This window comes from Trichoplusia ni, chromosome 8, assembly GCF_003590095.1.
Source record: "Trichoplusia ni isolate ovarian cell line Hi5 chromosome 8, tn1, whole genome shotgun sequence".
Taxonomy (NCBI): Eukaryota; Metazoa; Arthropoda; class Insecta; order Lepidoptera; family Noctuidae; genus Trichoplusia; species Trichoplusia ni.
The window spans coordinates 11,374,030-11,384,724 of NC_039485.1; the positions used below are offsets into that span (position 1 = coordinate 11,374,030).

At 32.1% G+C, this 10,695-nt stretch overlaps 3 protein-coding genes across 5 annotated transcripts; 2 read left to right on the top strand and 1 right to left on the bottom strand.

Moving 5' to 3' along the window:
• The first annotated feature begins 80 nt into the window (after nucleotides 1-80).
• On the top strand, nucleotides 81-548 carry LOC113496993 (28S ribosomal protein L42, mitochondrial-like). The gene has a single exon (XM_026876418.1). The coding sequence runs from the start codon at nucleotides 146-148 to the stop codon at nucleotides 488-490; it is 345 nt and encodes a 114-aa protein (XP_026732219.1). The 5' UTR covers nucleotides 81-145; the 3' UTR covers nucleotides 491-548.
• Nucleotides 549-1,200: 652 nt separating this feature from the next.
• On the bottom strand, nucleotides 1,201-7,145 carry LOC113496992 (dual specificity protein phosphatase 13-like). Of its 3 annotated transcripts, XM_026876415.1 has the most exons (5): nucleotides 6,958-7,145; nucleotides 6,591-6,635; nucleotides 4,156-4,286; nucleotides 3,604-3,830; nucleotides 1,201-3,344 (listed from the first exon to the last, which is right to left on the bottom strand). In XM_026876415.1, the coding sequence occupies exons 1-5, from the start codon at nucleotides 6,973-6,975 to the stop codon at nucleotides 3,145-3,147; spliced, it is 621 nt and encodes a 206-aa protein (XP_026732216.1). In that variant the 5' UTR covers nucleotides 6,976-7,145; the 3' UTR covers nucleotides 1,201-3,144. The 3 variants fall into 3 exon arrangements, with proteins under 3 accessions (XP_026732216.1, XP_026732218.1, XP_026732215.1); XM_026876417.1 differs by lacking the exon at nucleotides 6,591-6,635; XM_026876414.1 differs by lacking the exons at nucleotides 6,591-6,635; nucleotides 6,958-7,145 and adding an exon at nucleotides 5,132-6,373.
• Nucleotides 7,146-7,889: 744 nt separating this feature from the next.
• LOC113496994 (histone demethylase UTY-like) lies at nucleotides 7,890-9,415 on the top strand. The gene is made up of 3 exons (XM_026876419.1): nucleotides 7,890-8,118; nucleotides 8,686-8,791; nucleotides 9,199-9,415. The coding sequence occupies exons 1-3, from the start codon at nucleotides 8,054-8,056 to the stop codon at nucleotides 9,325-9,327; spliced, it is 300 nt and encodes a 99-aa protein (XP_026732220.1). The 5' UTR covers nucleotides 7,890-8,053; the 3' UTR covers nucleotides 9,328-9,415.
• Nucleotides 9,416-10,695: the final 1,280 nt, after the last annotated feature.

The following is a 10,695-nucleotide window of genomic DNA, read 5'->3' on the forward strand; positions in this document are numbered from 1 at the left end:
AGTTGTTTTTTTAGTATGTTTATTAATATTTATTGTTCAAATATTTTTTATCACTCAAAAAAAAAAAGACTGTTTTGACTTATGTCAATTTATAAATAAAGTTGAGGTTATGTGTGAAAACAAATAAAACGCATATTTCTGTAAAATGGCTTATTTAATTCGTACCGTTGCATTTAGACCAAAAGAATTATTGACTAGATGTTACAATAAAATCGTTATCACCGACAATGGATCCACGATTGTTGCTCTTCACAAAGATGTGGATTTTCCTTACGAACACTCAAAACCACTTCCAGATGAGACCGTCGTAGATAATTCTATATTGAGAATGAATGACAAAGACGAAGTGTATAGAGTATTTAAGAATGTGAAGCCTGAGATAGCGAGAAAGCACCTATCCTCACTCACACTCACCACTGAACACAGATGGTTCCCAAGGGCTAGAGACAAGAAGGCAAAGAAAACTGAAATGAACCGCCCCTACCTGTAGTGTTTACTGCTTTACTAGTATAAGATATTGTAGAATATAATAAATCGTTGTTAGATTATGCTTTTGTTTCATTTTTTTATCCTGGGCCTAGTCTTTCATTGTTTAGTGTTTATCATATTATTATTATTATATACCTACCTCGTACAAAAATCAGCCATGCTTAGTGCATTGGTGAAATGTATTATTTCAAACAGAAACAATTCATGTATTTAAGATAACTGCAAAATTGCTGTGTTTAAGGCTTACTCATAAAAACAGGACATTACCGATGTTATCAATAAGCCCTTTAAATTGGATATTTGACAAAAAAAGTGCATTCAACAGTATGTCACATATTGATATATGTTACACAGATTTATATTATAAGATTCAGTTAAATTCGATATTGAGTATGGTATAAGCTAAAATGTTAATGGTAAATCTCAAAACAAATTGAGAAGTTATTAGGTGATATTCAATATAGCAAAGAACCTGTCACAAAGCTGTAAGACTATAGTATATTTAACTTATATTAAAATCATCTCTTCATGAGCATCATCCTATTTGTGTATTAATATAATACCTTGTGTAATTAAACATGCTTTTATCATGTTCTATGTTGTTCTGTTTATAAAAAGAAAGTACTGAATGTTTTCTATGAGAAATTGGCAAGAACTTATTTTGACTTTTAAGTAAGGGTAGAGTAATAGGTAGGTATTAAAATAAAAAAATAGTTTTAAATAACTTTATTTCGATAAATAATTTGTATATTCATGTCACAAGTTTCATAAATTAGTGATGCTATATGCCATAGCCTAGTGTTCCTATTTGTGAACTTGATAAGTGTAACAGGTACATCATTGTTAATATTTTTACAATACATGCGATATTAATCTATATTATTTATGATAAACCATGCAATAATAATGTAGCAAAGTAACATTTCATTAACAGTACAATGATTAAATGGATAACATGCCTCTTCTATCACTCATAGAGACTAGCAAGGCTTTGAAAATAGTCATATAAATTTAAATCGTTAATAAATAGTATCTTAATATACTGCTATTAAATAGAAACTGATTTATCTATATTCATCTACAATAATTTCTCTTTAAAAATAAACTATTTTCCCTTCACATTCAATATCACAATGATTGCTTCCTTTGGTGCCCTTTACATCTAAATATTGCACTTATAAACATCGACTAGTTCATCATCAGTCACAAACCACATCTTAATCCAATCATGAGTTTCCTACAACCATTGTTACTGGAAATAAGTTGTTAGCTAATTAACTGTAGTCTAAACTCTAGTTAGAACTAAAATAAATAAACAGATATTACAAAAATAGGTCTGATTTATGGCCCTATGTAATGAGAGGTATTCATGATTCGAAATAGAATTACATAGTGACACATATGTGCAGCCAAATGTTACGTGTGTTGGCAACTAGTGCGAGTCCTCGAACAATGAGTGCAGAGTGTGTGACACCGGTGACCTGCCGGCCGCGAGCCATTGACATACATGCTAAGCTAAATATCACTACGAGCAAGCCATCACTCAACTACTCAAGTGCCATCATTGCCAGTCTTGAAGAAAACTTAACATTAATAAAAATATACTCTCGGGATTATTAACACGAACATTATTGCGTACGACGACGTCATCAAATGACTATAAGGCTATGCGATTGTACTATAGTCAGATATCAATAACTACTCACTATATAGAAGCTTCAACATCTTATCAACTGGACATAGTAACTTTTCTTATCCTACGTTAAAAGAGTTTAATATTTCTCCCTTTGTACAAAAATAACAGCCATATTATATAATCTATCAATACAAAACAAAATGGCACACGAGAATATAACCCAGATATAAAATTCATATTTCTTATTAAAAATATAGAGTTCTGTGTGAAATATAAGTTTATCAAAACGATACATACGCCGATTGGATCGTACTGAAGTAATATACATGTAAATAACAAAATAAAATTTTAACAATTATTATATTAATCTTTGTACACTACGGAGAGAAGGGTTTAAACAATTGTTTTACAATTTTTTTAGTATAATTTTGAATTTTAATTTTTTGCTAGAATTTTAAAAGATCTAAATTTTTATCAGTTAAAATATGTACATTATACATAGGTACATTTTAAATTTAACAGTGTTTCGTTTTTACATGCTTATTCGTTACCCAAGGTTTTAAAACATATGCTGCGAAATATTTTAATAACAAGACATTTGACAATTTTAATAGTCACGCACTTTTTGAATTACATATTTTTAACACTAGGCCAAAAAATACCGATCGTTAAATATCTGTCTGTATTACTATATTGTAAAAAGTTAGTCTGTATTTAGTATGTCACTAAACTCTTGATTTCTTCACTTCATTGGACGACCGTTGCAACGACATTCGAAATTAAAACTTTAAGACCCGTAACACACAAGATGGCCAGCCGTTATGCGGCGTAGACAAGATTTGCGGCCTGCGACAACCAAGCTTCCAGACGTTGTGTTATAGGCTTAAAGTTCTTAAATCCTCCTTGCAGGGTTAATAGTGATGATAGTACGATCGGTCGAGGCTTCGTACACGTCGTCGTCCATCTCCATCGTCTAGTGAGAAATGCAATAGAGTTTGAAGCGACGAGTTTCGGTAGGGTCAGCGGATCCGGTTGAGGCGCAGCTCCCTGTCGAGCTGTTGCAGCTGGCGGATGAAGCCCTCGTTGGGATGGATGTCGCGGCGGCAGCGGACGGTTGATAAAGCCTCCGTCAGAGACATTCCTCGCTTGATCATCAGGAATGCTAACGCGCAAGTAGCAGACCGAGACACGCCCATAAAACAATGAACAAGGACGCGTCCTGGAACAAGATACTTTGTTTTTATCTACTTCAACTACAAATAATCTCTTTGTGGTAGTATTGATCTGGGCAAGAATTTGAATAATATAGCGAAACAAACGTAAAATATTTTGTGTAGCCTAGAAATCAGAAATAGATATTGGAATGTTTTAGCGAAGTAAAACATTCCAAAATAAGTAAGAAGTAGGTTTGAAAAAGAAAATTTGTTCGACTACATGCAGGTTGAATAGGTTTTTTTACCCTTCTAAGGATACCATACCTCCACTAGAAATTCCCTCATCAATAAAGTTGGCAGCTATGTGGAAGTATCTCGATATGTCTGTGGACGGTAAGTCCATCAGCTGGAAGCCCTTGTAACGAAGTCCGGGACAGTCACGGTAGTACAGGTGGTTAGTGTCGACCTGCGTGTACCGCGTGCCTTCAGCGGTATTCAGCACATAGTTGATCCCCATACGCTTTAAGAACGCCTTGTCCTTGGCAGCCACACTAAACGGTTTAAAATACATTTGCGATTAAGAATACGTAGGTAGACTAGATAGGTACTATATGTCGGAACTCTTTGATAGATTGGTCGTAATCCAATGTCAAGTTGTAGCTGAAATGCTAAAAAGTTATAACTAGTGATTTATATGACCAGACTGGTTGCATGACCTTCGAGGGGGTCGTAAACTAGGTCCTTATTTGATAAATTGTAAACAGATTTCGTTTATTACGCTCATAATTAAAGCTAGGTAGGTACCTACACTAGTTAAATGTATATGGTCATGACTTTTAAGTAATAAAAATTCAAACAACAGGCAGTAGCACTTACGCGTCTCCAACATAGAGGCCCGGATAGACTTCATTTAGGTCCGGAGTGGGGTTATACGAGATGTCGGCAAACGGACGAGATCGGAACGACGAGAGCGAACTCAGTACCGACGATGGAGACGACCCAAAACTCTGCGTATTAAAACAACGCGATATACACTTACAAAACTTTTGACCCATACTTTAAATAGAAAAACAAACTATGAACGTGCACAAAAAGTTAGTGAGAACTGAGATGCTTTAGATAATTCACACTCACAGTAAACATACATTAGTAACGTCATTACATTGCAAATATTGATAAATAACTGTAATTAGCATTCGTGTTGTAAGATAAGGATGTAAGCATCATCTGAACCTTTTGAACAGTTGGTTAGTAGAGGTAATTGATTTTGATTGGTCAACTATAGTAACACACTTTGAAACCAAACTTCTTCTTTTCTAAATATCTTCTCTGGTTAATAGGAGTACCATAAAAAAATAGTTCTGGCTCTGGGTGTGAGAATGTATAGGGCAGAAGGCAGAGTTGCGCAAAATCAGTTACAAATGCACCGCTACAGCTATACATTCTGTATTAAATTATAAATAGATTGTGTATTCATATCTTTGACCTGATATCAAAAGCGAAGCATGCAAGCTTGTTTCTACACATCAACGTAACTCCAATGAAATGTAATATAATAAATATATGATGAATTAAGTATAAACAAATTTTGAAGTATAAGAAAAACATTTTTTTATCCAATTCAAGCAAAAACCTTATTTATAAAATTTAATTTATACTTTTATGGTACATATTGTTGTACACAATATTGCTTGTTTTATGAATTTTACAGTAATAAATATACATTTTTCATGGTAATTTCATTGAAATTAAAACACTGACAACCTTTACCATGTTTGTGGAATAACAACAAGCACAGGCCAACTGTGTGGTTTATAGACAGGTCACACAAACATAGGCCGATGATAAATACCATTAGGGTCCTTAGGTAGGATCCTACTCGTTGTTCTGTAGCCGCACAATATGAATGAGATCTCGGAAATAGTGAGTACTGCCGATAACACAACATACATTATTATGACATTATTAAGCAACATATTATTTGTTATATGCATGGTGGAAGTGTAAAATGTGATATACCACACTGTTGATAAAATGTAACACAGTAAAATATAAATGTAAGTGTACATACTTTTGTGTAACTACATAATATTTCACTGGTGTATTATTATTTTATTTGCATAAGAATTGTTATGCTGATGCAATATAGTGCATAGCTAGTGAGTAAGACGTGACTAAGCTTTTGCGCCTTAATATAGCGATGGTGGCTGGAGCCGTAAAAGACAGCAATGCGAAATAAAAGATGATGATTCTCTACTCCTTGAAAATGGCAAAATAAATTTTACGATAAAGTCTGCTAATTTTCCACTAGGCAATAAGTACGAAATAAATATCATAAAATGTCTACTTTCTTAGAAATATTATAACTGACCAAAAGTACTACTTAAGGAGCTTTCCTATCACAGTTTAAACTTTAACTTGATATGTTGAAAACTAGGATCCTATGATAAAGATTTGCGTATTTATTGCCTCCATACCCAAAATTAATGCATTCAAAATACAAAGCTTGAAAATATTCCAGTTGACAATGAAAGTGCCAATGAATGAAGCATTTCACAAAAGTATCTATGACTAACACATCAGTGTCGCTTTTTCTAAGAGTTTTACAATAGAAACACCTATGTTATGCTACATAAATAGATTGAGGGCAGACAACTATTTAACCTTGTATCTTTTTTAACATTTCTGTAAACGAGTAGAAATGAAATAGCAGCTGTAGCATGCTTAGCTAGCTAGTTTTAAACGATTTATTGCTTGTCTATTTGAGTTTGCTTTTTAGATTATGATAATAAATATTTAACTACAAAGCTTGATCTATGTATGCAATGAAGGTTGAAGCCCTCTTTATGTTTTTGCAATATGGTTTTTTTATTTTAAATAACATTGCATTAAAAGTTTTTCTTTACATTCATTCTTCAACAATATAGAATGGTTTTTTTTTAAACACACAGCACGACATTAAATTATTATTTGTACATGTTTACAGTAGAGCAATTTCTTATATTAATTAAGCAATTTCAAAAAAACTATGCGATTTAATAGAAGCTATGTGCATTTTAATAAGCTTAAGTTTAAGTTACCATTGCATAACACAATGAAAAAACAATACTAAAACAGAATATATGTAAAAAAAAAAAATTACATAGTCTAATCACAGAAAAAAAACTTCCTACAAATATTAAAAAACATCAGAATACAGTTACAATTTCCTCCATTGAAATATACAAAATAGTGACTGATTTTATTCAACGGAAATTAGGGTATTTATGTATTCAGATACTTTTTAAAATTGTTTCTGTGCCAGTACATACATCGCAATAAGTAACTTGACGACGGGAATACCGAGGATACAAAAGCTGTGAAAAAATTTATAAGCTTTTATACTTAAAAAAAAACATTTAGTTCAATGCGATTGAACAAAATCGTATGTTTGGTCGATACGAATAGAAGAAATTGATATCCCTTCCTGTGCGGATGGACCACAGTGACCTTGAATCAGTGACTAATAAAGTGGTAAAAATAGAACTGGATGTTCAAATCTATATTTATCATAATTAGAAGAACTTTCAGTCAGAATAAATATAGCATTAACATTTATGTAGTAATTTAAAAGTTGAAATAAAATATAAGAATATCCGCAAAATTAATTTACGGCGTAATAATAAAATTATTACTCACCGTGTCCCTGTAACTCATGTTGATTTATTTGAAATATATTTAACTCAATTAAACTACTTCTTTGTGTGTTGTACTCTATTGTATATTTTATTTATTTCAATATAACTAAAACACTGTGCTGCCAAAATATCGAAATTTAACAACTGCGCGCCATGACAGAACCAGACCAATAATCACAGACTACAGAGTAGGTAAAATTCATACTGAATGAAACCTACTACGTAATATAGTCGTTGTTTATTTATAACAAAAATACTAATTTATGAAACACGTTAACGTAACCATCGAATTGATAGTTTCTTGTTTTAAAAATATTTACTTTGTTATGGTTTTGTGCCTGAAATTAATCTCTTAATAAAAAATTTAATAAATTTAGATCATGGCCAAAAAATATTTGACGTTGTTTATGGTTCTGCTTTCGCATGTCTAGTGATGCGTTTTTGTCCCTAAATTTACTCGATTTATTTTCCCATTCAGTTTTAGACGTAACAGGATCTATGCACTGAATAAATTGCTGAAAAATCTCCTTATTGGTCAAATACATAAGTTGTGGATCCTTGTAATATGATTATAGTTATTTAGAATTAAATAATGGATTGCGTCATTGTTCTAATCCTAAGTCTTATGTAGTACTAGTAATAACAATCTAAATGTTAGTGGTGTATTAAATTTTTTGGGCATTTTATTTATAGTTTCTATAATTATGGGTTGACGAAATTTGATGAAAAATTATAAAAAATTGATGTTTAAGTACTTGTTGCATCTTCGAGCACGCTTCAAAATAATTGTAAATTCATTGACTTTTCCCACTGGTCATTAAAAGTATGTTTTTGTATTCATGTCTGGCTCGTTTTATATCATCTTCAATCTTTCAAAGATTTGAAATTAAATTCGATATTTTTGGTTGGCGAGAACTTGGTATCGAATTTAATAAATGACGTTTGAGTCGTTTGACGTGTCGCGTCCCTAGTTGGTATATAACCGCGCCTTGTTTGCGTGATATTATTTCCAATTATTGTTAATCTTAATACAGAAATATGTAATAAAACCTTAATTAGTACCGTTCCTTTAGATTCCGGCAAGATATCTTGTGAAAATGGATGAAAAAGAAGAGTTGCATCTAACCTCTCAGGAGTTGCAAGTTTTGTCGGAACTTGACAGGTACGCAAAATTAAAACTTTATTAGTTGTGTTTTGTTTCTATTACGATCATTAAGTTATTTTCTTTAATCACAAAAAAAATAAAAAAAAAATATTTGGCTCATCACATAGTTACTAACGTTAAGAACATCAACAAATACTACGTTCAAATTAAGCTGACAACAACTTGGTTTTTACAGTAGTTTTTGACAATTTACTCATTTTGCTTCCCATTATTGCCGACAATGACGTAAACTAACAATAAAAAAGTGTAATTAAAAAAATTCTCACCACTTTAAGTACTTGTACTTTGGTTAAATTCATTTTCTCCCTGGATAGTTCTAAGTTTGAAAATTACATAGTATTCCGGTACTTTTGATCGATTGTAGCATTTCCATATATATATAGTATAGTTATATATAACTGTTAATTTCTAACAATTAATCATTCATATATGCCTTTTTACAACTCTTTGTTTAAATCGAAACAACAAACTTTAGAGGCTCCTATAAACATTCAATACAGCCTAAATACTTTGTAAAAAGAATTCCTAAATCACTTTGTTGATCTTTTTCATTAATCATTTCAGTCGGCAGTTTGGTTTCTTGAAGTTACGGGGAACTGAACATGGCAGGACTCGGGCTTTGGTGCTCAAGGCAGTCAAGTATCTTGAAGGGATGCTTGTTCAAGTCAAGGTAATATTATTACTTTTTTTCAGAATATCTTATGCTCTGTAATAATAATCTTAGGCAAAGTTTGAATGAAAGTAATAAGATTCTGTTACCTGTCCATCTGTCATTAGAATTCATCTAACAAGCTACAATATTGAGATACTTAAAATTTTGTGTCTATAACAAACATGAAAAGAAAACAAAATTTGATAGATGTTTTGGTTTTCATCTCTATCTTTTTTTTTTCATTTTTAATTTATTTATTTTACTTAATGATCAATTACAACTTTTTTATAATAAGTATAAAATGTTTTATTTCACTCTTAATGTCTAAAGAAAAATAATTTATCACTTTTATTTTTTGCATGAGCATTGTGGAGCTTACTTTTAAAGCTATTTTGCACATTTTGAACAACATTTTTCATTAACAGGAAGAAGAACGGGCATGCTCACCTGGAGCCAGACGAGACATATGCATAGATCCTAAAACTTACTGCAAACTGGGCCACTTTCACCTCCTCCTCGAAGATTATGCTAAAGGTTGGATATTTTTACTATAGTAGTTACTACTGCCCCACATAAAACAAAAAAGCTTGCTGGATGCATAGACAGCTGAGTAGGTCACCACGCTAAATCCTCTGTGCGCGACGTGTCGCTGGTTTGATCCCATTGTAGGACAAGCATTTGTGTCATCCAAAACAGCTAGTATTTTTTTTTTCAAGAAAATCAATTTCGAAAAAAAAAATCTGTAATAAACATAATCTACAGCAACCAACTCATTGAGGTTCAAAACTATTAATATTTATTTTTGTGGTGCAGATATCCAATCTGCATTGTGTATAATTTCATAAAATCTAATTAGTTCACAAAACTTACTTACTGTACAGTTAAGTGAGAGGACATAACTATTCTGTGTTACCTAAAACAAGTATAAAACCTGTAGGTACTTTAAACAAGTACTCAAAGTGATCACTGCAGAAGAACATTATTAATTACTTGAAAATCCGAGTCCAACATTTCCTAATATTCTGTAGGTAAATGGCGATTCAATTCCTTTTACTCTATTCCATCTATATTAGTATTAGCAAAAACCTTAGGCTAGTCTTTAAACTCGTAGTATTATGCAAGCAGCGTACTATTTGTACTACTTATATACAAAATCCTAAAACTCCAGAATTTCAAAAGTATTCCTGGTTGAACTCCGACGCAAGCGCGCGTTCTAGAAAGAATATAAAACTATAATTCCGCTATTCAACACTAGATGGCGCCAGACGCTATAGGTAATTGGAACAATTTATAGTAGAAGATATTTGGTTATGGAAATTATACAGAATCAATCTATTACTACGTAATTAAGGTCATATTTATAAATGATACATAGACGTTTAAACAAGTGTATCGTTTAAACTTCTATGTACTGTTTAGTCCATCACCTTCACAAAGAACTCATCTATTAGAAATGGAAATCGAAATAAATTCTAGTCGTAGAACAATTTATTTTGTATTTTCTCCAAAACAATAATAACACGCGCAATCTACTAAACAATTTTATACAGTTTTCCAAAATTAGAATTATAACTGTATATTTAATATCACCTGTCACCACTCACCACGCAACCATTTCGCAGCGTCTAGCTACATACTTTTATTCCAGAAGCCACGAATATTTCAAGAATACGGGGCCTGTTGGTCTAGTGGTTAGTGACCCTGACTGCTATACCGGGTTCGATTCCGCCCAGCCACAAATGTTGTGTGATGAGCATGATCATTTGTTCTGGTGTCTGGGTGTAATTTATCTATAATATGTATGTATTTAGAAATATATAAGTAAGTTTATCAGTTGTCTGGTTACCATAACACAAGCTCTGCTTAGCTTGGGATCAGATAACCGTGTGTGAGTTGTCCCAGGATATATTATAGGATATTCA